We start from the raw sequence: 27735 nt of genomic DNA on the forward strand, positions 1-27735 counted from the left end.
TGACACGATCGTTCTCACAACCGAACGGAAACGACACACGTTACGGTCGGCCTTCACAGTCCGAAACTGTGCGGGAAAATCAAATTGCTTTTCGTTTCTACTACAGTTTTCCCCCATACACTAACAGGAAATCCTCAAGGCCAGACCTGTGCAGTTATTCCCGAGAAGATTACCTTAACGTGTGTGGTGCCCCTCAACAGATCCGGTAAGACCTCTATTTTATAAGTCGCATTTCGAAAATTATTAAATTGGCCGAAATACGCGGTCGAGGTACGTATTGGTGCGTAACGAGCGTAACATTAACCGAAAACAAGTAGCGTTTTTTTTTCCTTCTGGTGTCCCTGTTTATAAGATGGAGGACATTCCGGAGGTTAAAGAAAGCGATCGTCAATTTTGCTAATTTGGTGCACGGTTTTAACGGAACGTTCCGAGGATCCGGAGAAAATTGGGGACGTGGACGAAGGAAAGAATGCCGAAATGCGTAATATCGGAGTTTTTTCGTGGATGAAAGATGGCGTTGTAAGTATGGCAATAACGTATTTTTGGGGGTGGAGTTGAAGTATGTTCCGAGCCGTTTGCTTTTTTCGGGCCTGTGTATTTAAAATTAATGGAAACAAAATATAATCGGATAATGAGCATGCGCGAGTTAAATTCAAATTAAATTTTGTTTCGGCTCCTATTCGGGCAGACGCATGCCGGGAAGAAAACCGTGTATTTGTAATCTGATGTATTGTTTACTACGAAGGAGTGCGCAATTTCTAGAAAGAAAAATTATATATATATATATATATAACCATTCGTGCGCATCGTTTAATTTCTTAATATAATTCGATTTTCGTTTAGCAAAATCCTGCACTGTTTTGCTTTCGTTCTGTTCTAACGTGACGTCGACCCGCTTTTAGGAAAACCAGGGTGAGAGTACTGTTGCAGTGTTCTCGAGACTCCTCCACACGGTCGACTAGCAGCCGGTGGTTTCGGATTTAATAATTCAGTGTAGCGTAGAATATACAAATTAGAAGAAATTCGAAATGTTCTGAACAGTCGCAATTTTTGAAATGGGCAAATATGAGGACAATATTCGAACGCTGGAATAGGTTGGAGTTCGGGCCAGGAGGAGAAGCGAACTAGAGGAGGCTCAACCCCACTTCCCTTATGTATTCAAAACATTCAATGGGTACATACGCTACTTTGTGATAACGAGGGACGGACGTAACTTACTAATTAGAATAGTGTATTCTTCAAACAATGGCACCGTCTCTACGTAGGTAGCGCGTGATCGTTGCTAGCAAGGACTTCGTTCCTCTGTGGTAAGAAGAATAGGTAATGCTATATTCCTCTTACCACAGTTATTCCCATAAGTTTTCTATTCGTTTTACGGTCGTGGTTTTTTGAAGCGCCTGCCATATTTAGTTTCGCACGAGTTATGGAAATATATTTTTATCTTCGATTCGGTTGGCTTTTTGAGATTTATTTATTGTTTAAACTATTTAAAACTGCAGAAAGTAAACAGTGTGTGTCGAGGTTTACCGTTCCCTACACTCGGTCGTCTGCGGTAGGATAAAAAATGGCATTGGGTTCGCTTTACCCGCCTTAAGTTGAAAAATGGCGCATGGTTGGCGTTCGGACAATTCCACACATCTACCAATTGTAGTTTGAAAATATGCCCGTTTTGGCTGCTAATTTTTTATTCCACATTTATAAGAATATAGAAGGGAGGAGTGGCAATGCGCATCACTGTGTTATTTCCTTAGAAATATCAATACAATAAGAAAACAATGGACACTTAAAATTTTACGCAATTCAGAATGGCAAAAGTGAACGCTTCGATCGATCTTTATTTTCGTCACAATACTCCTTTCAGAGCGGCCAAGATGGCAGCCTACCGTTTTGGGAGGGACCCGGAATCGAATCCCACGAGTTTTTCGGGGATCAGTTCCTGTCCCTCACCACCCGGTCGCCCCATTGTGGGCCTGGTCGAACCCATAATGGGCTTACTAAACGAGCTCCTCTTAGTGCCCACAGGGCGGGAAGAGTTGAAAAATAATGCTCCTTTCTCGTGCCGTTTTGTCAAATTGTTATTTATTTTTTAATCGTTCTGTTTCTTCCGCCGTATTCTCTATTGTTTTACATCATTTCGTCTCTGTACTCACGTTTTATATATTACTTTAATATTTTGAAGTTTTCCTGTTTACCGAATTCGGTGTCTTGCAGTGTTTCTATAATGCGACGATTTTTAACAATACTCTCTCCCAGTTTTTGTCTCGTACTGTTTTAGCCTAATTGCACTCTTGGCATTGGCCATTTTGTATTTGACGGATTTTCGGAATGGCAAAAGAAATATAAAAATCCCGATAATTTGAAAAATTCAATCGATTGTTCTCAGGACCCTTCCACCTCCCTCGAAATTGCACACAAATACTTGAAATTCTGCCATCCGGCACGTTCAAATTACTATTGTTTTCAATTACGTCACATCGTATTTTTCATTCCTTGTATTGCTCTCGGTTACATTCCTACTCTATTCTATACACACTACATTCCATTGTGCTGTATTATGCATCAATAGTATCAATACACTATATGGTGTAGTGCTCTACACTACAATAAAATTGAGTAGTTCTTCAGTCCATTCGTGGATGTAACCTCGATTGTCGATTAATACAGATCTTGCTTACGCAAAGATCTGTATTTTCTTATTACGCCATTATAACTCGTTCGGTGCGTCATTGTTTAACGAACATGCAACAAAACTCTCTCTCTCTCTCTATTGTATTTCTATATTGTGATTAGCGTGCGGACCTCGAACCAGAAATTGTATGGAGTCTTCCGTAAATAACGAATACAAAGATAATGGAATTTCGTCAAATAATACCCGGTCGTATTCCGAGCAAAGTCACGTAACAGCAACTTCGGAATAGGGCGAGACTAATACAGTACTCGAATTATATAGTATCGCCAGACCTATATAGGTAAACGCAACCCGCTTATAGCGTTTTCAGAGGTATCGCTTCTGTTATCGCGCCTTTATCACGCTGATTAGCGCCCGTCCGGTATTGTTACGTATGCGTCACCGGGATTTTCCTGGAAGTGTTTTTCGGATAGACAACCTCACGAGTCGTTTAGATTGTCGGGTTCTGGTACCACCCACACGATTGGAGAACACAACTATCCACTTGTGTAATCTGGCAAATACGCGGGTTCGGAGACTCCATTTTGGATTACCTACATTAAATTTACTATTGTGACGTTTCCCGTTCGATCTTACCAGCAAATCGCTACCGTTACGTCGGCTACGCGTGCGTAACCTGCGGTTTATCGTGACGCGATCTTACTTCCAGCCTTAAAAATGGTCGTCCTAGTGATGTAACCGCGCGGAAAACACCGATAAACGCTAAACGAGAGTAAACAGTGGTGTTTACTCTGTTGGTCGGGGGTATACGCGTGGCATCGATTACGCCGAGGGGCGTGGCGCGTTAATGTCTGGCCGGTCGATTCTTAACGTTAATGGAACGGTGGCCTTCTGCGAAGCGCTAAAGGCGTCGATGGCGTGACCCGTAAAGACGCCGAAGTATCGATCGTCACGCGCTATTAATCGATTTATCACGCCGATCGCCGATCGCGCGATACCGGAAACTAACAATTCGCGAGTATCGCGCTCCCATCTTTTAGAAGTAAAGACAGAAATCGCTTCTGTATCGGTAACGGCATTCTTCACGGGATCCTGAAGAACCGTTAAGTAACCAGAAGTATCGGTAAGGGCGATAGGTTACGCACATAACGTTTTCTTTTTTCCCAAATCTTTGCACAAATTCGACGCGTAACGCTCTACGAGCTTGCAAATTAGCTTCCTCTATAGTTTATCGCGTCGCGTTACGAATACTTAGATTGGCGTGACGTAATGCGATGTTACGCGATGTTATCTTATTTAACCCATTTTAAGAGATGGTGGTAACTGTTACGATGGAGCGAAATAGCTTCTGTTCTCCTTTATTCCGGGTTACGATAATTATTTTCAAAGATAAACTTCCGCTTTTAACGTAAGATACTTTTCCGTTAAAAAGTGTTTCTTTCCGTTTCCGTCTGCGAAATACAGAAAAATGGTGCCGCAAAGTATTGAGAGCGACAAGAATCGCTCGCCCCTTGGCTACTAGTAACGCTCCGTCACACTTCGTAAAAATCGCACACGTCCTCCAAATACGGCTCGTTCGTTATATCGAGTCGAGCGTCACGGGTCACACGAACGAAATTAATAACGAACCTACCGGAAGTTAATTACTCTCTTCTAATCGATGTCGCGTCACGTGACGGCGATTTCCAGAAATAATTGCGCAAAATCGCGCGTACGTTCGAGAAAACTCGTTTTTTTCTTTTTTCTAGCGGTTTCGCTCGCGTTTGAAATGTAAAAATGGCGTTAGGGACTGGCGACGGATTGCGGTTAAAGTAATTGGAGACCGCGATAACGCAACACTGGAAAAATGCTGTTATCTGCGATGTATTTTTTTTTTTTTTTAAACGTCACGACACGCGAGTTAATCGATTAGCGCGCGCGTCATGTGACTGCACCCGCTCGCCCGTTTACGCTGCTATTAAGTCGCGCGATCGATTTTTCGTCACGTGAGCTGCTGCCGGCGAAACTCGGCTGCCAAAAATAATTGGAAAAAAAGCTACCGGAGCGGAGAGCCCTCCCTCTCCCTCCGAAGGAGAAAAATTTGGCCCTCCGCGCTCGGATGCGCGTCATGTGACCGATAGGGAGCGGGAGGTGGGCTCGGCCTTCACGCTCTCTCCACCGGCGAAGCGAGAGAAATCGCCCCGGCCATCACGTGACTAGATCGAAGGCTAATAATAATAATAATTTTTGCAGTCGAGGTGAACGGATACGGCGTCGAGCGATTAATCCGGATTTATTAATATCGGAAGGTGGGGAAAAAACGCCGCTTATACACGCGACTTCCCGCTGTGACGTCACGAACGGGGTAAAGTAAGTCGTCATTGGTGCGGTGACGTCAGGGGAGGTTAGGCGAGCGACGTTTCTCTTTAAAAACAGCTTCCAGAAATGGCCACTAGGTATGCTTAGACGCGGGGGTGCCGAGCGACGGAGTGACGACGACGCCGCTTAGTGCGCGGCTTCTACACATGACTCGACGCATCACACTACTCAGACACGTGTCGGACGTGTACCGGGAGAGCGGTAGAAGACGAGGGATTCGCAATATGTACGTGCCAAACGTCTCAGGTAGGTGGAAGGCGTTCGGGGGACCGGCCGAGTAATGGCCGCGTTGCGGAACGTCTGCCGAAGGAGGAGGGGTGAGGAGAGAGAGGTCGGAGCGGACGACTCCATTGATTTAACCTTGATCTTGGTTGTTAGCCGTCGTCGACGTTGCCGTCCGTCGTTCCCCGCGCGCATCCGCCGTCGCCTAAGTCAAATTTTCTTTTTTTTTTGTTTTTTTCTCTTTTTATTGTTTCCTCCGCGGCGTGGCCGAACGTGGCCGTCGATCGGCTCCGAGTCGCGCCATCTTACGGCGCCGGCTGGCATCAGCCCGGGCACGGAGGAGTCGGGTTCGGGTGCGGATTTATTTGATTTTTATTGTCGTTTTTCGGCCCGCGACCAAGCCGGGCGCGAGACAAAAGCCGGCGCGGTGAACGACCTCGGAAGACGTCAATTGTCGACGGTGTCGGGTATTAATTCGGTAACAATGAAGAAAAAGGGCCGAAGAATGAGTCAGGCGGCGACGGAGGGAAGAGATGGAAACGAATGGGAGAGAAACTGCCAGAGGAATGACACTACCGTCACGTGCGCCGACCGAACCCCGCGGACGGAAACGGAAGTCGCTCCGTCGATTAGCTAAAAAGGTCTTTATAGGAGAGTCGCGGTGGGTAAAAGGTGAGACGGCTACGAAAGCGCTCTCGGCGTCGCGTCGCCCGGCCGGGCGACGCGCCGGGAAAGCTCCTCCGAGCCCCCCACTACGACAGAGTTACGCACGCGTCACGGCCCGTCGCTCTCGACCTCTCGCGACCGGTTTTGGGGGGAGAGAGCGAAACGGCGCGCGACCTTCGACTCCCTTTGGCAAACGTCACCGCGGGAGAATCGAACCTGGCGCTGGCGCTCGCGTGTTTCCCGTTTCTCGCCCACTTCTCCGGCCTAGGCGGCGCTGAGGACGCGACCTAGAGGATGAATAACGAAGTAGGTCGGTAATCGCTGGTTAATTACCTCCGGCACGACGCGCCGATGATGACGTCCTTCTTCGCCCCGAATCGCGTTAATGGTAATCCTTCGTGGCGGGGATTAACGTCACCGCGCTGTTTACCCGAGCAATTATTCTACGCTCCCGTCTGAGCGTCGACGGGCGCGTCGCCGCGTACGCTGTATAAATTAAGGATTTCTCTTCGGCTCGTACAGTACCTCTACGCCGAGCCTCGTTATAACGTCGCAAACCGGTCTACGCGTCAGATTTTGGGTCTGACGATACTCGACCAAAGTATGTCGTAAGGACGAGTGCGCGATAACGCGTGTCTGCACGCGTCGCCCTCGCATTCTAGATAAGTTTCCGATTGCGTAATTCGCGTTATGACGCGTCTCGAATAACTCGCGAGGAATCGCTCTCGGTAATTTACCACTACTTTCAGATATTTTTTTAAACGATCTCCCGGATTGGTCCGGCTGCCCACGTGACGCGTCATCGGCGAATAATTAAAACCGTCGGACAGTCGGCCCGACCAATGGCCACTCTCCCGTCCTTTTCGACCCCCTGGCGAACGAAATTAAATTCCCGTCTATCTCGGAAATTCGACGATAATTTGTAACGAGATTCGTAACTGGCTAGCCTAATTAATTTCGTCGCCGGTCGTTCTTAATTATAACTTTTATAACGACCCCGGTTAATCGGAGGTAACCTTCTAGAAATCTCGTTCTCGCCGTCCGAATATAGCAGCGGCATGAAAAATCATTTCGCCCCCTCCCCTCCCCGAAGTATACGGGGCGATGTGAAAAAATCGATTTATAATCGATGGCGAACGCTTTCCCCTCGCCCGTTCGATAATTTTTGTGCCTGCCAATTGCGAAATTTCTCTTATTTTAGTCAGCTTTTTCACTCCCGGTTTTCCCACCGCGAGTCGCCCTTAAATTCTCGACGGGCACCGATTCTTCTAGCGTGACGTAACACGAAATATCTACCTTTTCCCTCCCATTAAATTCTTGTCGTTGTTTTCCAAATTACGTTACGGATATTTTTGGAAAATCGATTAATTTACCATTCAGAAATTTCGAAAAGTCGCTTCGGCTTCCCCGCGATTCTCTATTATTATTTTATTCATTTTTTTTTTTTAAAGCAGACGAATTGAGTTTCGACCAATAGCGGCGACGTTCGCCGGCCACGTGACCGGTTTCCAATTTCAATTTCTGCCTCTTCTTTCCAGTATGACATCATGAAGTCCGAAGAATTAGAAGAAACTCCGCTGATCGTAGCCGTTTTGACTTACCTGGGATACGGTATTTTAATCGTTTTCGGACATCTGAGGGACCTCCTTCGCAAAGTAGGCTTGGAAGAGAAACACTCGGCTTCCGAGAAGAATAGACAGGTAAGCCCACCTTCCCCTAGTCGAACCTAACCTTCACTCGACTCGTGTGCCCGAGTGCTTTGTAGATTCGTACGTCCCTCTTCCGTTTTTTCTGCTATTTATACTGTGGAACGACCGAGTTTGCCGCCAGTTTGTTACGATTTTTAATGTCGTTCACCTCGCCGTTACGAACGTAGACGTGTGCTTTTTTTTTTACCCCCTCCTGCCTCTTTGTGTACGAGATGCGTTTGGAAATACAATCGCTCGATGCGTGGCGATTTTAAGCGACGTTTGGGGCCTGTGATACCTTAAAACTATTCGTAATGATTATATTTTAGAGGTGTTTGGAACTAGAACGTTTCGGATCCTTTGCCGGACGATTAGTCGTGCTTTGGTGGAATCGTGTGCTCTCGGCCTTTCCGGCCGGTGGATCTGGAACTATTCCGCATTCTAAGATGCCAGCATCGACGATTCTGGCATCTTAGGATGCGTTTCTCGGAAATGAAGCTGTGGTCGACTGGCAGTTTTGGAATTTTGGCCCGGATTCTGAAGGAGCGGCGGAACTGGTCGCCCGCTCGGGCTTTTAAAATATGCCGATTCTTTCCGAGATAATGCTCGAACCTTTCCGTAAAGAATGGTTAATTTTGAAAATGGTTTGGTCGGCGTATTTTAAAGCTTTGGCGTGTTTCTCCGTGCATTCGATAGTCTGTGAGTTTTTACTTGTACAAAGATAGAATGCCTTCATAATAGCTAGTTCCTAAAATAAAAGTGTTTTTCTTCTGTTCCCTGTGACACGCTTACGACGTGGTTCTTTTCTTCCTTGCAGTAACACTAATTAATTTATCCGAGAGGTCTAATTTTAGTCTACCCGGCATTTCGGTGCTTGCCGTGTTCGACAAATTCAACAACCGATGCCAAACATCCCATAAGTAAAAAACAAATCTATTATGTATACTGCATAGTTTTCCTGATTAAAATGTGGGAAAAAGATCAGCAGGGCGAATGCCGTTTATGAATAATGGGTACGTAAATCTCTACGGATTACCGTCTCCCTTATCTTTTTCGTAATATCGCTAATTTTTGCATTAATATCCAATTAGTAAATTGCCCGTTACCGTCGGTTGCATTATTTTTATCTGCTAAATGGAACGGATTAATATTAGTTCTGTTAGATACAGTTTTTCGTTGTTATTGTATTGTGATGTCGTAGTAAAGATCGACCACGTCATTTTTTGTCGGATGACTAAACTCAAAACTTTTGCTTTTAAGGGATATGTGCCACTATATAGAAGTTTCCAGTGTTTTTACACAAGAAATCTCTTCAGAAGAGGAGCCGATTGCGTCAACAAACCAATATGCAGCACCCCCGGTGCGATAATCGACATAAAGGATCGTGTGTCCAACGACTACAACTGGCATTTCACGTAAGTTGCCTTCCAAAAACTATAGAACTTTGCGTTCCAAATTTGCTGAACTATATTTGTGCGTCTACTTTGGAAAGAAGAGTATACAAACAGAAATCGTGTTTATCGTCTTGGCAGAACTCCAAAAGTATAATATATATACTCATCTGTTTACATAGTTGGTATGTAAACAGTTAAATATTATATCTTGATAATGTTTTTCTCTATCTTTGATAACCCTAAAGATTATCATCTCGATACGTATCGATCCGCCGAATACTGCTATTTATAAAAACGTCTGTTAATGTCTCGAACGGCAAAATAGCATTACTTTCAAGAGCATTTTAATATTCTAGAAGAAGAAAATTGCTGAAATAATTCTAAAATATTGATGCTAATTTTTAGCACGGTTAAATATCTCGGTAATTACGGTTAATTACGTAAATATGTTGACATTATATAATTCAATTAAAATATGTCAAAAATGAATCATGTTTCTTTGTTACGTGCGAGTGTTTCCTTCTAGGAACTATAAATGGCAGAAATTATTTATCGTCCATTATTCGTTGGCCTTGTTGGCATATTTACATTTTACGTAACTGTGAACGTTAAATCCAGTAAAATAGTTTTTGAGGTTATTGCATTGCATTTTTGACAGTTTAAATGTTACAGGATGCCGGGTACGTCGAGCAAAGCAGTCAACTTAGGTTCCTACAACTATTTGGGATTTGCACAAAATGAAGGAAAGTGTACAGATACAGTGGAAACATCTATATGTACATACGGCGTAGGAGTGTGTACTACACGTCACGAATTAGGTGGGCGTTCGGCAGCAGAGAGGTGCCGAAAATCGGTTACTTTGCCGTCGATAAAACTGCCGTTCCTTTTTCAGGCACATTGGATATGCACGAAGAATTGGAGAAGCTAGTCGCAAGATTTCTAGGCGTAGAAGATAGTATAGTAGTAGGAATGGGATTTGCCACTAATTCAACATGTATACCAGCCTTAGTCACTAAAGGGTGTCTATTACTAAGTGACGAATTAAACCATGCCTCTTTAATTCTCGGGTGCCGTCTGTCGGGCGCCTCAATCCAAGTTTTCAAACATAACGGTAAATTGCGTACGCTTCTAAATTTCGGAGTTCCGTTTTTATGGATTTGAATAATTAATTAAAACTGATTTATTTAGATATGGAAGACTTGGAGACTAAATTAAGAACTGCTCTTATTACCGGGCAACCCAGGACGCTCCGTCCTTGGAGGAAAATCATCATCATCGTCGAAGGAGTATATAGGTCGATGCATTTCGAGTCTTGTCGTTTTAAGATATTTTGTGTTAAGTTATATTGTAATTTTAAAAAATTTTTATTTTGAATTTTAGCATGGAGGGTACCATAGTCAATCTGCCAGATATTATTCACCTGAAGAAAAAATACAAATCCTATCTCTATTTAGACGAGGCCCACAGCATCGGTGCTTTGGGCACCAGCGGCAGAGGCGTCGTCGACTATTACGGCTGTGATCCAAGAGATGTAGATATATTAATGGGAACGTTCACCAAGAGTTTCGGAGCTGCGGGAGGCTACATTGCAGGCTCAAAGGTACCGTAACGGGCATAAATTATTTAAACAGTCTGTCAGATTCTTCTAATTTTAGACCGTAACGTCACGTCATGCATTTGCACAATTTCAAAGCGCTATGTTTGTACTGAATTATTAAACGGGGTTTATAGACCAGATTCGAAATCCATATATTGATTATTTAATAAAATTTTATTAGAGCTCGCACGTTAATCCATTTTCTGAAAAGTAAGACGATACGTTTAAGCTTTTGCAAATGGTATTAATGTTAATTCTTCTATTTTTAGGATCTTATTAACTATCTACGAAGCAATTGCTACAGTTTTAGCTATGCTACGAGCATGTCTTCGCCAGTTGTATGTCAGATAACTTCGGCTATGAAAGTTATTATGGGTGAAGATGGAACTAACGAAGGTAATTTGAGATATTATCGACGGAAAGAAACGTGGAAAAATAATTGATTCTATATAACGTAAATTGTCAAAATGGCGTCTTAATTGAAAATTAACAAAATGCGGACTTTAAATGTTAACGAATGCGATATATTTTTAGCTTTTAAGTGGAGAGAGAACTAACTTATTCGTAACGTGTCAATTTTTACTACCGACGTAAATATTTTAACAAATTAAACGCGGGAAATCGATTTAAAGAAAAGCAAATATGCATTCGCATTGTAATTTTTAGATAAATGCAAAACAAATATTGATTATAATAAAGCAATCTTTGTAACAGTAAAGCTATATCTAGGTCATATCTATTCAATAAGTTGCCACGAAACAGCAGAAAAATATTTAGATTAATATTATAAACTTGGCATAGATCTGTTACGAAATTTATTATTGATTGTAACTTATGTCCTTGTTGTTATATATTATTCTTTACCTTTATTTTTCTTCTCTTGATTGAACTAGAAGTTAAACTAGAAGAATTATAGCAGCTTGCCCTCCTAAATCCTAGAAAATAATTTTAAAACATTGGCTTAATTTAACACATCGTCGATAACAATGTATACTAATGTATAATAGCAATAGCAAAATAATAGAGTATATATTATATAATTTATACTTGTTTAATTACTGTAATATATATTATTAATGCTCTGCCGTCGACAGCTCGGAAATTTGAGGCGAACGGGAAGTTGTTAGAATATTTTAAATTAATTTTATACGTCTGTAAAGTCATTTCAAGATATATTTTCGAATTAATATTTTCAGATTAACTGATTAAACTATCAGTATTATATAAGGTGTTTTCTAAGTTTTCTAAATGAAAACAGATGATAAAATTATCTGTTTTCATTTAGAAATTTCAGAATATAAAAAAATATATTTTGTATAAACTGATTTGGTGTGTAATATAACTGTATTTATATTAAATTTGTCAAATTGGCCGATATTTTAATTAATTGAAACAATTACGAAACTTCTTCCTTACAAAATATCGGACGAAATGCATTATAAATAAGTACCCGTCGAGCTTATCGATTTGTTATGAATTATACAATCGTTCTGTAAAAGATTTGCTAAGTAATGTTTGTGTCAACATCATTGACACGTATACAATTGCTTCGTTTTTGGTGATCTCTTAATTACGATATTGTTTGTTCAAGCGTCTCGTAGACGATAAACGATTCGTCGTGCCGTGAGTCGGCTGTTTACGAATCGTCCGTTTGGCCTACATTTCTTATCTAATCGCTCGCTTATCGAAATGTTATATATGTCGAGTTATTGATTATTTTGAATTATATAAGAGTGATGATTTTAAGTCATAATAATAAAAGAATCCATTTAAGATTATTTTAATAACATATTAAAATCGATATTCTCCGTTTTTAAAATTAGAAATCAATAAATTGATTCGTGTCGGAAATGATATCGATCTTCTTCCTTATTTTTGATTGTAAGGTGATTTAATAGAGAGGAAAATTATTTTTACTCTTTCTACTTTTATCTCGTTAAATTGATTTTATATTCTATAACGTATAATAATTCTATAATTTATGTTTTATATTATGCGTACAGGACAGCAGCGAATTACTCAGTTGGCTCAGAATACCCGATACTTTCGACAGAAATTGAAAGAGAAGGGTTTCATTATTTATGGTAACAAAGATTCTCCCGTCGTACCACTATTATTATATATGCCAGCAAAAATACCGTAAGTGATTTTAAAATGTAAATTATTTGGAATTCTTCCTTAAATTACAGATTATTCGGTAACATTTGTGCATGCGTATGTGTTTGATGTATGTGTATATAATGTATGAAGTATTCAACCAAACTAAAATTTATTGTCTATTGTACTGTGTGTCTTTCTTACAATATCGGCTATTTTTGATACATTAATCGTTCTAGAATGAAATGAATAATATTTTTCTTTACCATAAATTTTTTGTTTCGAAATACATTCGAATATAAACGATGCGAGTCGAAACCGGTTATAAAATTATCATTTTCTGTCCGACCGGAGACTCGTAAAAGTTCTTACAAGCTGCATTTTTAATATTAATTGCAATGTATAGTAGTATAATATAATTGTTAACCATTCTGGTTTGATCTTTAAGGATCGATAGTAATAATAATGTTAACATTAATATTTTTAGTATAGGATAAAGTAACGTACATAAAAATGCTGTTTTCTTTTTGTTTTCTTGATATAATATTAATGTTAGTTAATGAATGTAATTAAAATATTCAGTTTCAATAAGATAAATATAATTTAACAACATATGGTGGAACCCCAATAACTTGATGCCTCGTGGGAGAAGCTAAATGTGTTGAGTTAGCGAGGTTTTAGGAAAATATAAATGGTTGGAGGTGTCGTTAAATACCGTACACACAATTTGTCATGCTTTTTCAGTTTATTTGACTTTCTATCTTGCTACAGTACATAAAATAATAGTGCAGTTCACGAAATTGCCTGTCTAATGAGAATTTGCATAAATGTGATCATTTTTATGTGCGTTTAAATTACCATACTGTATTAGAGTATTAGCCTAAACCGCATTACAATAGCCTCTTTGACGAGACCGAAGTTGGACGTCTATGTGCATTTTCTCATAGGTTTTCATTGGTATACCATATTCTTTTGCAGCATTTCCCTCTTATGGCCACCACCCGAGTTTTCTTAACATTTCTAATTTAGCTTTAAGCATTAATGACCATAGCCCTCTTGGATCTATTGTAAAATGTAGAATATGCAGCCAGATAGTTTACATAAATGAAATTTGAGTAATTAATAAGCAGAACTGTAACTAGACGGTGCCCTCCTAGTGAAGGAATTGAGATAACAGCAACTTTTGTGTGGTGGGAGAGATATAAGAGAAAAGTAAGCCATATAGAGGTTTGTTCACACAATAGGAATGCAAATTCTCAGAAAGACTTGCAATTTCTTTTTAAAATATGTCGAGTGTAGGTCAGGTTAATGGGGCCGTCTGTCAACAACGTAGACTCGTGAGGTTCTCTCTCGTAGAATAATACGTTAGACTGGTCAAAATATAGAAAAATATAGAGTTATCCGAGAGTCGAGATAACGGGGTTTTATTAGAGTAGGATTGTTGATGGTTTGAATTGTACTTGTTGGGGCTGAGAACATTTTAAGTTAAAAATCTGAATAATTCAGTTAAATTTTTATTTTTAATGTGTTGGTACTTTAAAATTTTTTCACTAATTCTTCTTAAGTAGATATTGTATTAAAAATTTCATTTTTCGTTTTCTATCTACTTATCATTCCATAGTACTATGTGATAAGTAATTTTCATTGGCCTGGAATTAATTTAATAATTGAACTACCACAGAGCCCCTCGATTCTAAATTAATTATTAATTTAGAATCACGGGGCTGTGTGGAAAAACAGTATATGTCATTATAGGAAATTCTGGAAGAAAGAAGGAGTTTTTTGTTAATTTGCTGCCACTTTAACATGTAATATTTTATTAATGTGGGTATACAACCCACGGAGTGCACATTTCCAATAAGCCCTTCGATTAGTGAAGAAAACCGATTGGTTTAAAATTCTTAATAAAGAACGTTTAGTCCGATTTGTTGTGAAAGATAACATATTTATTTTGCCTTTATTACGAACCTCACTTCTTACGATAAATATTTGTTTAGGGCCTTCGTCCGGGAGTTACTAAAACGTGGAATAGCGACGGTTGGGGTTGCCTTTCCCGCCACGCCGCTCGTCGAATCGCGAGCACGTTTTTGTATATCTGCCGCTCATACACGTGAAATGTTAGATAAGGTGAGTAACGGTACAAGTCGAATATACTTTGGAGATCCTTAATTATCGTTCTTATTTGTTTTTAATTGTATTTTAAGGCACTATCTGCTATAGATGAAGTTGGAGATTTGCTCAGGCTAAAATATTCCCGACATTCCAAAAACAACGTAGGTAGTCATTGACTGTGATAGTACAAAACCAACTCCGGAAGTGTATGATCTGTGTTTGTGGAGGTGAGTAGAAAAAATTTTGATATTTTTAATACCCAATGTATCAAAAATAACAGGTAACAGTTTAAGTTACGAAAAACTCAAATTCAATAATCTTTTAAAAAATAATTTAAGGTCTTCTGTGCTAATCTTATTTAAAATTTTGGGCATTTAGAACCGATATTTATTGTAATTAAATGAAAATAATTAGTCACTAAACAAAATTGTTTATATGTAAAAAAACAGTATCATCTGTTGATTTATAGATATAAAGTACTCTTATCGTCATTATTTTAAATAAATTTTTGTACACCGTGTGCCATACGTAAAAGCACTTGACTTTATGTAACCTAGATGAAAATTACTATGCAATTAACCATTTCAAAAGCTAAAATGGTTGCTATTAACTAATTTAGCAATTATGTTATCTTACATAAGAAAAATTCTGAATGAAAATAGCTTTAAATATAACAATAGAACTATAGTGCATATGTAATTTTACTAGAGGCCGAATTTACTGTCCAAAAATGTTTACGATACCAAAGAATTAAAAGCAATGGTTAGAATTTTTAATATCCTTGGTATTTTTCTTGTAATGTTGAATTACACTTCAGTTGTATAAATAACTGAGTAAATTTACTTCTATGCTTAAGTTGTATATGCTGACATAAGTAACATGCCCTACTATTGTACGTAGCGATCTTTGGAGAGTTGCATAAAACGCATAATAGCAAAATTGCTGTAAACATGATTATGCTTTATTGCACTAATCCACACAATTGTAATCTTAATTATATTTTATATAAGAAAAATTGCATACAGATAACCAAAATATGTATTTATGTAGTAGTGTTCTGATTATCTAAAGTAATGTAGACCGAACACACTTAGAATGGTTTTATAGATACTCTCATAATAGATACAAAGTGTTCTATTTTATGATGGTATTCTAGTAATTTGGCAAAGTTTTAAGATGATTACAACTAATATTTTATGCACGTGGTGGCGCGGCTAAATTTGTAAATGGAGATAGCCTCCAACCACCTCGGGTGCTCGGGGTGAGGCAAAGTGACGACGAGCCTTGCTCGGTCGAAGGCCGCCTCGACGTCGGGATCGGCTGCATAAACGGCAAGAGCCGTAGAATAAAAAACTAATATTTTATTTGTAATCTTTAATATTTGCAAGACTGAGAGGTAATAGAATAAATACCTTCAAACTTGTAGTGTATTGCACATTACCAGGCCAAGATTCACAAAATAAACTACACCATACTATTTACTCTTGTCTTTATTGAAAATACATAGCCAGTTATTACATTATAATCAATTTCTTTGCGTTTAAAATTCAACTATTTCTAAAATGAAAAACTTTCTTTACAAATTATTGATAGTATTATAGTGTAAAATTTGTATTTCTTGTTTTAAATTACCGAAAAGTATAGAATACAAACGCGTGCCTTAGAAAATTTTTTTAAAAATTCATCTTCTGTTTACCTAGAATATATATGAATTCTCTAGTACTGATTTTAATAAATTAAATATGATTATTCTGTACATGACTCCAACTAATATATTCTTTAAGGCAAGTCTGCAAAATTTAATTTCGAAGACTTGTTGCAAAGAACTACCATAAAAGCGAGAGACAAAATAAAATTTATAAAGTTTGTACTGAATTTTGAACTTCTATAAAATATTAAACATGTATTATTTATGACGTTACAATAAGTGTAACGTGTGTGATAACATTCAAAATACAATAAGTGTTTGTGCTGTGTAAACTTATTTTGAATTGTTATTTTTCAACTAACTAAATTATTTCTTATCATGTTATGTATTTACTAAAATTTAATGTACGTATACATTTATATTAGGTTGTTATTTCTTATTTGTACGATTAAAATGATTAATCCTTAATTTACATATTTACAAAATTCGTTAAGATTTCGAAACGATAAATTAATTCCAGTCGGAGTTTACGTAAATATAAAAAAGTGTTTGTACAGACGAGTCAAACTATTTTACGTAAGAGAAAACAAAATAAAAAGCACACAGTTGGTTAAACAGATAAAATTATACATGTACATTTATACGTTATGTAAATACAAAGTCTATTACAAAATTTGAAGCTTACCAAATAGCATATTATTATAAACATAGAGCTATCTCGGTGCTCGACGTTTATCGTTTAAGTTCTGAAATAATCATCAATAATATTGCGTACAACCTCACGAGATTTCTTCTCATTTTATATATTAAACTCTATTTGAATCTTTACTAATATTTTACATTCGTTCGAAAGTATCGACATGTTAAGGACTAGCATAAAAAATTATAGAAATAACATTATGTTTTTAAAGACTTCACATTTGAATACAAATGGTGTGTGTGTATTCATTCCATCACTATAATTCATGCTTCTTTAAATACCTGTTTTATAAAAACAAACACTGTTTAAATGAAAGACACTAGCTTGGCATTGTGCCAATGCAGATTGTACTGGATTAGTTAGTATGCCTAGATATGACTTATAGTGGAAAAAAATAGTGAATCTATATTCTGTCATAATTCATGCAGATTTGATAGTGATTCTTGAAAATGTATTTTATGCGGTTATTCACATTTATGGATTAAATTTCCAATCCATTGGCTTTTCTGGTTGGTGATCCGTTTTATGACTTTCGGCAAATTCATCTGCAACGTCGTTAATTTTCTTTAAACGGAATTTTACTTAAATGTATAACTCGTATTTATTAAATAACTTTCTTAACATTTAACCAGTAAGTATATATAGTTTTTGTATTATTCAGATAAACTTAAAATTTTGACAAATAAATTGCTCCCAGGCAAGTGGCTTGCTGTGTTCAGAATTTTTATTGTATCTTTTGTTTGGCGCTCTTAGAATGCCTGTATGATATGTTAAGTACTGTACATTATGTATAGTTAATGGAGTTTGATGAAGGCCACATCATTGAGTTGAGGCAAGTGGGAAGGCAGTTTTGCTTGTCATCTAAGATGTTATGACCTGACTGTGAAGTGTTGAGAACAGTGGATATATCAGGCTATGCACGTATGGCAAGCAAGTTCTGGATATACCAGAGGGATGATTGTCTAATGCGAGACGAGCAAAAACGGCTCCAATGGCATCTTTGATCGCCATTCGAATGGGTGAAAGTCTCACTAAAGAACTTTATTTCCCCCATATCATTAGCAGGTGACTACCAGAGGCAAATTTGAATGCATAGTGACCTCTATACATCTTGCATTTAGTATCCCCACATTATTGTCTTTGTTTGCAGTGGGACAATGACTGAGAAGCCTGGACTACTAATGTTTCCAATTCTGTTTGTGAATGGACCCCTGTATCAGCATGTGGAGGACTACCGATTTGCTCTTCAATCCTTCTTTACTTCTGAGTGGCACAATGCCCCCACTGCTGAGATGGCAGTCTGAAAAGCCATTTCATATGACAGCAGGTCACCTTCAGTAATGGTATGAGTGGCATTGATGACAGCGGTATGTTTAGGAAATACTATGCTCTTGTATTGTCTTTTGTGGCACCCCTGAAAATGGCCATCTTCCAACAAGATAATGGTTGGTCACACATGGCTAAGTTTCCAAGAATGTGTTGTGTTTCACATTTCCTTCACCTGCCTACCCAGTCTCCAGTTTTATCATCCATCAAGCATTTATGGGACCAGATGGGATGCCAGGTTTATCCGTGTAAGACCTGAGGGATCGGGAACAGCTGTTGTAGGATAACATACATTACCTTATGCCTCCAGACCATATTGTTGCATGTATCCAAACAAGAGAAGCTTGTACAATGTACTAAAGGTACTTTAAATTGCATGACTGTTGTGCATGAAATTGTTTCTCTATGGTAAAAAACACTGAAGGTGGTGTTTGAATTTTTTTTTTCTTTTTGGTCAGACTAGTTTTAACAGTATAACATTATTATATTTTTTAGGTATGGCAGCATCACAGTTATTCAAAGTAACATGAATTGAATGTATCTTAGATAATCAAAACTCAGATAACATAGTGTGTTTGTTACAGTGTGATTCACAAAATGCAAGAATGGTGTTATAAAATCAAAGCTTTACGACGATAGAAAGATTCTAGCAATTTTTGAATTCAAAAAAAGTCTCTACAGTAAATTTTTAAACTTTTAGAGCATCTTTTTGGTGCCACACATCTGGACAAGACTGAAATGAGTGTGCTACATTCTCTTGTCTTTGTTAACAAAATACTCATCCTTAATTTACCTTTCATAATGTGGAACTTCGACTAAGTCGGTCTTCATTAATCTAGACACTACTCAGTTTCATTTATTTGTATCAATTAATAATGATGAAACAAGCGCTTACTCATGCTACCAGCAATAAGTGCACTGTTTCTATAATGATAACTTAAAAATTAACTTCAAAATCAACATTATACAAGTTTGCTTCAAGAGTAAACACTAAAAAACAATAAAAATGACTCCTATTGTGTATTTTTTATTTACTTCTAATTATTTCTTATTGACCAAATTGGACTTTTGACTATTAGAAGTATTATTAGACTAGTGTATTGATTTTATACACCTGTACGCTTTGATATGATTCCAACCATAATTATTGGATATCACCTGAGTAAATATTCATTTACCTGAAACTTAAATTTTTGTTCCAATTATACTTTAGTTTAGCGGGTCTCTTTTCTCTCCTCTCTCCAAAATGCAAATCAAATTTGATATCTTATTGATTTTTTTTTGGTACTCATTCCATATTTTGTCGTGGATTGACGATTACTGGTATGCATGCATTATTTATACTCCAATTTATTAAATTTATTCCGATCGCGTTCACGTGGCACACGTCAAGCATCGACGAGACAAGTGCATAAAATTTATAATCCAAGTTATATTTTTGACTGAAATCTTAAAAATATTGACAAATTTATCAGTCTGTTTCTAGTCTCCAAAAACATTGACCGTAATGGATACTTTCCGTAATGGACCGTAATGGAAATTTGAGAAGTATTTTCTTAAATTAATCCTCTAATAACAAGGCAAAAAGCAAAAATAAGTGCACAAACCATAAATTATAGATAAGTGAGATTTCTGTTATAAGCATTTTGGTCTACTTCTAAGACCTTCCTTGTGTATATCCCTTCTAAAATAGAATCTTTCTTGTCTCCTAAACACTATAAAGTGCAGACACGCAGACACTTGGCAATCTTCATCTGGTAGGTTCATAACCTACCATCGAAAGTTGATAAGGCAGACACTTGAAAGATACATCACCAGTGCTAGATCGTGCGATCAGCTGAAAGTTATCCAGAGTCACCGCCATTTGCGGGCCTAAGCCCGATTGGTCTTGGTCTAATAAATGCGCTCGTCCCCGAAGGTCGGAGCTCTGATGCATGTATTAGCTCTAGAATTACCACAGTTATCCAAGTAGGAAAGTACAGTCTAAGGAACCGTAACTGATTTAATGAGCCATTCGCGGTTTCACCTTATTTCGGTATGTACTTAGACATGCATGGCTTAATCTTTGAGACAAGCATATGACTACTGGCAGGATCAACCAGGTAGAATCTTTCTGATAATTATGTTGTAGAATAGAATGTGTAGATGATCAGAACATTATTACCAGAAAGAATCGATTTTACAAGGGATATACCTGAGAAAGGTCTTATAAGTTGACCAAAATAAATGGAAAGCTCGCTTACCTGCAAGGCCAATATAAATTTTGTGTTTTTTCCTAAAATGAAAGTCTTTTTGAATGTTTAAGATCAAATTATAATGAAGAAAATAAAAACACATTTCTCATAGAGATTACAGATATCTTCAAACATTTGTACTTCTACTGTTAATTCGGTTTTAAATTCTCGCAGATTAAAAACTGCAGCATTACGAGGTATTGGAGTCGCGATCTTAGTCTTGAATTATAAATTTTGATCTTTGTCTTGATTTCGCAGACTCGGGACTCATTTAGCATTGCTGCTATTAACTTTGTTTTTATTAAACATACGGCGATCAAAGTGAAAGCATAGAAAAACCGACACGCCAGTTAATTTAGATTGCTTGGTCCCTTTTGGTTTTTATTCTTTGCTTCCTAATCAGTCAGAATTGTCAGATCAATTAGTTAATGGACGGCCAATCCGTCAAAGCGTATTAAACTTAACGACCATCATAACTGCCTTTTTACTTTTAAAATGAAAATAAAAAATCCACTTTATCTATTAGAGTACATTATTATTTAAGTAAGAACAAATTCTTATTTCAATAAAACAAAAAGTGAGTTATTTTATCGTGCATTTGTAATGGCAATTATCGTGTGTTCGTAATCTACTGTCGTTAGCCAGGAGTAAAACAAAAAAGAAATTCCGACTCGATGATGGATTACGAATAAATGACCTTTCAATCCTACTATTTAAAATTGCATACATTAGAATTTTAATTAATATTAAATTCCATTATAATCTATTAAATTTTTAATTTTAAATACATTATTTTTCAAAATTTAGAAAATTATGAATTGTTTTTAACCACATTAAATTCTTTTTTACACACACCCATTTGATGTAATTTATAATCAATGCATTATAAAGTGGAATGACACTCAATAGTTAAAACAGATAATCCAACTCTATATTTGGTTAACAAGTTCAACTTTTAAGGACTTAACCTAAGTTTTGGTGTAAATAATTTATGCTTATGGATGTTTAATAAATCCAGCATCTTCCTTTCTTTTAATCCCAATTTTAAATATTCTAAGAATTGTTACAAGTAACTAGCCGTATGCCATACCTGCATTACTCGGGCATTTGTGGCACCCATCAGCAATGTGCCGATTCAGACTGATAGAGAGTGCAGGAAAAGAAGAGAGAAGCGAACTTTGAACCGGTCGCTCACTTTTGGATTGACGGCTACCGAGAACGGACATTTTAACGAGCAGTCAACACAAACAAAAACCGACTGGACCTTCGATCGATGTCGAACTGTAAAACATTGCACATTGCTGTATATACTTGTAAATAAAAAGATATAAAAATCCGACCTGACGTTTTCTCGTCGGCATCGAATGATTCTCATTTGGTGACCGAACACCAAACATTCAACAGGGTGGGCTTTAGGTGAATAAGGGCCAGCTTTACTTTGTACAGTGTTTTTTTAAGGAGTTGAAAAATAATTGTGCACGTGTGGTGTTGCTAGGGTTTAAGTTAAAAAGGGGGATTTATGGGCAGTTGAGAAGTAGAGGACCCCCAAAGTATATATATATATATTACAAATATGTACAATAACTACATTATGTATTGTAATTTTGTACAATACAAATTAGAAATTGCACAACTCTCTATTTATTCTGCTTACATGTGTGGAATGTGGTTGTATGTTTGTAATATAATTAGAAGAAAGTAGAATATTTTAATGTTCTAATCATAGTGTGAATCTGTAACTGCATATACAACTAATTAATTGGTTCTGCTAAGAAATTTGACAGCAACCGAATGAAAGAACTACACGCTGACGAGTTCAGAAATACAATACTGTACATTAGAATAGAGAACAGAAAAATGATTTTTCATAGCATTGTGAATAGTGGATAAAACTTGATTTTTTTTGTAATTTACCAGATGTGTTGACTTTGTCAAAAACATTCTACCTGTTTACTCCATCAATATAGGATAGAATAGAACAAATAAATCATCATAGATAACAGTTGTTTGGAACAGTTGTCTTGCATGATAAAAAGACTTAAGTGTACTGTACTTAGGTACCAGTACACTTAAGTCTTTTATCATGCATAGTTTTTCAGATGTTATTCATACTGCTCAATGCAGCCACACCAAATTTGGCACAAATAACACTCTTGTTACGATAAGCATTTTCCTCGAGCATTTTTAACATTTACACTTCCTCGCAAAAAGTTTTTTGAGAATTCCCAAGAACATTAAAATCTGATTTTGCATACCTTTTTCTGTAGAACTCCAAAGTTGTTATAATTTCTATACAATATGTTGAAATACCTATTGTAGTAGTTGATATAAAATTTGTTAGTAGTATTAAAATTAAATATTAAAGTTATATTTATGTAACCGCTGATGTCAAAAGCATTTACTTTATTACGGCTATATTTAATTTGATCTGTTTGTATAAGACAAGTGCAACTAATGATCTGCTGGACTTTACGGGATTTCTCTTTGTAGATATTTTTCGATGCATATTCGATAACGTAATTCGTTAACTATAAAAATCAAGCCGAGCATAAGTAATTAAGGAAAAAGAATTGTTTTGAAATATAACGTGTGAAAAAAATCGGGAAAATTCTGAAGCCGATGCTCACGCGTACGAATTTGAAATATTTAACGAATAAATAAGATGCTGTCGAGGGCTTACTGTTATTTTTAATATAGTGTAGTTTAACTTGCATATAAAATATATTGGTTAATTGCCTTCAGAGCCATCTAGCATATACTAAACTTGAATAGTATATATAAGAATCTTGCTAATTTGGCCATTCCTTGCTGTATTAGTGAATGTGTGGGATTACCATGTGTGTACAGACTCAAAGGTAAAGAATGACATAACCTGTCAATCTTTGGTACAGATTCTTTTTGGAAACTAGGAAAATAGTACGGTGCGTCGACACTTTGTATTTCCCTTTTGTGGGAAATGAAACCGCAGTAAACGGGAAAAACGGCGTGTAATGTGACTAATGTTGCCTGCATGCTTCAGTTTTGTGAAAATCACACTAGAGGATGTGCCAGATTAGCAAGAGTCCTGTGTTTTTCCCATTTTTTAAGCAAGGATAAATAAGGAAACGATTGTATTTGGCCGAGTAAATTCTATATAATATAAAACAACAAAACAGAATTACTTTGTGATTATTTTGAAGCCAGGAAGAGCATTTTCTGTTTGTTAGTTTGAAAATAATCTATAAATAAAGGTTTGTCTTGTGCTAATATTTTTTGATGATTCTGTAGATGTTCAACAACGTGAATGCAACCAAAAAAAAATCCTAGTTGTTTTTTGAAGCTTCTAACCTTTTATTTCTTTTTTTTTTAACAAAATAAAAGCAAAATTTTTTTAGAAGTTATTAAATTCATTCCTTTATCTGTCATATTAAAGTGCTCCAAAATCTATATTTTAGACTTGCCATGTATTGTTACCAATAGTTGTACTTTTTAAGATATTGTAGAGGAGAAAATACATCTCAAATATCAAGCTTTCTATTCAAATGGCCAATTTAAGCAGAAACGACGAAAGCTATTTTTGAAGAAATAACAAAGAAACAACGTCAACAATAGGTTGAGGAAAATTGAATAGTTAAGTATGATAAAGGTATATCAAATGACAGAAAAAATAAATAAATAAATTGACTGGATGAATATTCTGATAAAAATAGTCAGTAAAAATGAATTTAAAAAGGCTTGCGTGTCCATATTTTTGATGACGATGATTGAAATTACGATACCTTCTCATTTGTTTTGGATATTTCTAATAAAAAGGAAGAAATTATTAAGTTTAGCAGGTTTTACGTGTGCCTTTTACCTCAAAGACGTAACAGATCAATATTTATCCACGTATTGATATCGTGACGGAAATTGAACGAGCCTCTACTCTATTATTTTGTACTGTACCTTTACAGAAAACTTTCTTATTCTTGAGATATAATGGCATAAAGAATAGAAGGAGATATGGAGAAATTAGAGACGCTCGAGATGAGATTTGAAGATCGGAAAATATATTTCGAGAGTTATAACTAAAGAAACATCTTGTCGGAATGCATTACAAGGAATAAATTATACATGAATAATTAGTATTAATATTAAAGTTTAGGAGGAAGTAAAACTGGAGAAACTTGTTTCGTTGCCGGCAGACAAATACTAGCCATAATAAATCGCCGACAAATTCGCCCTAAAAATATTCGACCCGCCATTTATGCAACCATAAAATTTTATTCTAATAAGACAGAAAAGTTTCCCGTGTAATCTTCGAAGGTTTTTATTAAACAAAACGGCAGCCGGCTTTGCTCGGGTCTCATTTACTTAATTGATTTGAAAAATCAAAAGGCTATTAAAGTGGCCAAAACATGCAATAAATATCAATTTCATTTAAGTAATTGAAATGTAAATGCGTTGTAAATCTCCAGACTACAATAACTTAAACCAATGTCTTAACGTCTTTTCAGCTGCTTTTCTGTAGTTTTATATATATAAACTACCAGAAATACAAAAAAAATTGCCACACGTACATAAAAAATAAAGCTTTTTTTTCTTTACCACTTGCATGCTACAATCTTTCATCAGGTCTACACACAAAGAAATCTTGAACATCTTGGGCAACCTAGTGTTTGTTTACAGTAGGTGCCAATTGAGAAATATTGTAAATTCCTATTGGGTGTGTTCAAAAGTATAAAGAATATTTAATGGATAGACAAAACTAATGAATAAAATTTATTATTCAATACTATGTATAAATGAAAATATAAACAGTCGATTAATGAATTAGTTAATCGGGTGTTTGCACCCGTTATTTAATCATTAAAGCAAAACTGTTATTTATAAAATATTAATAATGTAGTCGACAAATATGAATAGATTTTGGCACAAATAATAATAAAATTTAATTCATAAAGCATCAAAATCGAGAAATTTTGATGCTTTATAAACAATTCTAGTCGTTTGCTTGACTTGAATCGAGCTCGAGCTCCAAATCGTAGCATAGATAACTCAAGCATTTATTAATTTCCCAGTTCAGACAATTGATAAATTTTCAACTCGAATTTTTCAAATGTAGTTTGACAGGCGCAAATTGACACCCTTTGACGAGATTTTCGGATAAACAAATTTAGATTTCGAAGTGCCAAACTGTCTCTGCCAATGAAAAAACACATTTTGCTTCTTTTTGGGCGTATTGTAATTTAGTTTCGGAGGGGGAAAGTTTGAGAATCTAAGGATAGGTGGATTTTGAGTGTGTCGTTTTGTCTTTTCTGTGCTTCTTGTGTCGATCCGGCGTGATTGGATAATCAATATTTTCATTAACTAGCTCGCTTAATGTAACATTATTGTAATTGCATAATTAATACTTAAATTATCAATTTGCTCTATAAATTACCTCTTTCCAGCTGTTCATTTTCATTCTTTTGACATTTTTCGTGCCTGTTGAAATTCACAAGGATGAATTTTTGAAATTCTAATAATGCAGGATTAACAGGTAACATGTTACAAACTTGCTATACTACATTACTAGTCTAAATCATACATTTTTTTTACTATGTTATGCATCTATAATGCATAAGTATGTTGTTAACATGTCATTTATATAACTCCTTATAGAAAAAATTACTGTAATTTAATTTAATCACAGTATTTTCCATGTATCTAACTTTTTCAATTCCACGATTATAATAGTTTACCTTTTGAATTTTCCACTTTGCAATTATATAGTAGAGTGTTCCATGTGTTACAGTATAATTTAAACTTACATTTCACAAAAAAAAAGCATTAGAAAAGTGCAGAGAGAGCATTTTTTCTGATGGAAAAACTACTAAACCAAACAGAAACTTATCCTTTTAAATAAAAAATGAGATGAGAGAGTCGATATGGCTTTTTGAAGGTGACAAACACAATCTTCCTCTCAACTACTAACAGAAATTTTAATAAAACTTGACACACATTTTAATTTTATATCATTCATAAATAAAACATAATTAAATAAATATCAAGACCTTTTGGAGCTTGGCAAATATTTATCTAATGTATTAACCACTGCTGGTGACTTCTCTTTCCACTTTGTAAACAGACTTGGAGTAAAAAAGGAATATGACTACTTTCAATTAGATTGGAAAGAGTTGTTTCGAAGCGCGCGGAAGTAGGCAAAGAATGTAGATTGCAAAGTGGCACTCTGTTTCGCCGAAGGAAGCAAAAACAAAAATCAATACGTCGGGAAGAAATTATGCTCTAGGTATTCGGGTGGCCGCGGCCGAAAATTGAATAGTTTCCCCCTCTTCGGTGCATTCTCCAGATATGAAATTCTTCGGCAGACCTCACGGTTAATCCATTTTTGATTTGAATAATTGATTTTTGGCTTCTTAGATTTCATTTCTTATTTCTAAATATTGACAGTACACACATATATATATATATATATATATATGATATTTAATTAAATAATTAGAGTTTTGATATCAAAGCTCATCATTAATTCTATTAAAGAAATATACATATCCACAGTTTACTTTCAATCAATATTTAAATTCAACATAATTAAAGAAATGATTAGTATTCAGTTTAATTGAATTTAGAAAATTCTGTTTAAATTTTATAATTTCAATATAAATTTAATTAAAAAAGTGCAGAGTAAGAAGGTTCTTTTATTGACAGTTTACCACAAACTTATGGAGCTTTTGGGATGAAAGTAATTGGGTCAAGGTCATAAAACTCGGGCAATTTACTGCTTGATTAACTCCTTAACAAATGAAATAAAAAGTATTACAGTTGGAGTTTTTCTATTGTTTTCTTCTATATACTTTATATATAGAATGTAACATTATTGTCATTATTAATCCATCTTATTTGTCTTGTCGTTAGTAGGTCACATCTGTGAAGAATCTGAAGCCAAATACGTACAGAATCCCACGAAAGTCGTCAGCCTTAGTGATGTTGGATCGCTCTCTAAATCCTGGATTGTCATTTGTCAGTTTGATTTTGTAACCAAATATTCAATCCTATCCCCTATAAAACTGAAAAATAAATGTTTTCTACATTTCTATTACAAA

The 27735-nt window shown here is 36.3% G+C and overlaps 1 protein-coding gene across 5 annotated transcripts; it reads left to right on the forward strand.

Annotated features, from left to right (window-relative positions):
- The first annotated feature begins 430 nt into the window (after window positions 1–430).
- Window positions 431–27735, forward strand: LOC136984512 (serine palmitoyltransferase 2-like). Of its 5 annotated transcripts, none has more exons than XM_067281516.1 (12): window positions 431–519; window positions 7414–7575; window positions 8824–8978; window positions 9630–9775; window positions 9850–10068; window positions 10146–10251; window positions 10338–10557; window positions 10824–10950; window positions 12558–12693; window positions 14649–14778; window positions 14856–14990; window positions 27548–27735. In XM_067281516.1, the coding sequence occupies exons 1-11, from the start codon at window positions 478–480 to the stop codon at window positions 14937–14939; spliced, it is 1527 nt and encodes a 508-aa protein (XP_067137617.1). In that variant the 5' UTR covers window positions 431–477; the 3' UTR covers window positions 14940–14990; window positions 27548–27735. The 5 variants fall into 5 exon arrangements, with proteins under 5 accessions (XP_067137617.1, XP_067137618.1, XP_067137620.1 ...); XM_067281517.1 differs by having other exon boundaries at window positions 27551–27735; XM_067281519.1 differs by lacking the exon at window positions 431–519 and adding an exon at window positions 5008–5233.

The sequence above is a fragment of the Centruroides vittatus genome, unplaced genomic scaffold (assembly GCF_030686945.1).
Source record: "Centruroides vittatus isolate TY-2023 unplaced genomic scaffold, ASM3068694v2 contig_921, whole genome shotgun sequence".
Taxonomy (NCBI): Eukaryota; Metazoa; Arthropoda; class Arachnida; order Scorpiones; family Buthidae; genus Centruroides; species Centruroides vittatus.

Coding starts and splice junctions, on each gene's coding strand:
- LOC136984512 (XM_067281516.1), top strand. CDS start 478: ATGCGTAATATCGGAGTTTTTTCGTGGATGAAAGATGGCGTT. Junction 9,776..9,849: donor TACTACACGTCACGAATTAG/GTGGGCGTTCGG, acceptor TTCCTTTTTCAG/GCACATTGGATATGCACGAA. Junction 10,069..10,145: donor CCAAGTTTTCAAACATAACG/GTAAATTGCGTA, acceptor TGATTTATTTAG/ATATGGAAGACTTGGAGACT.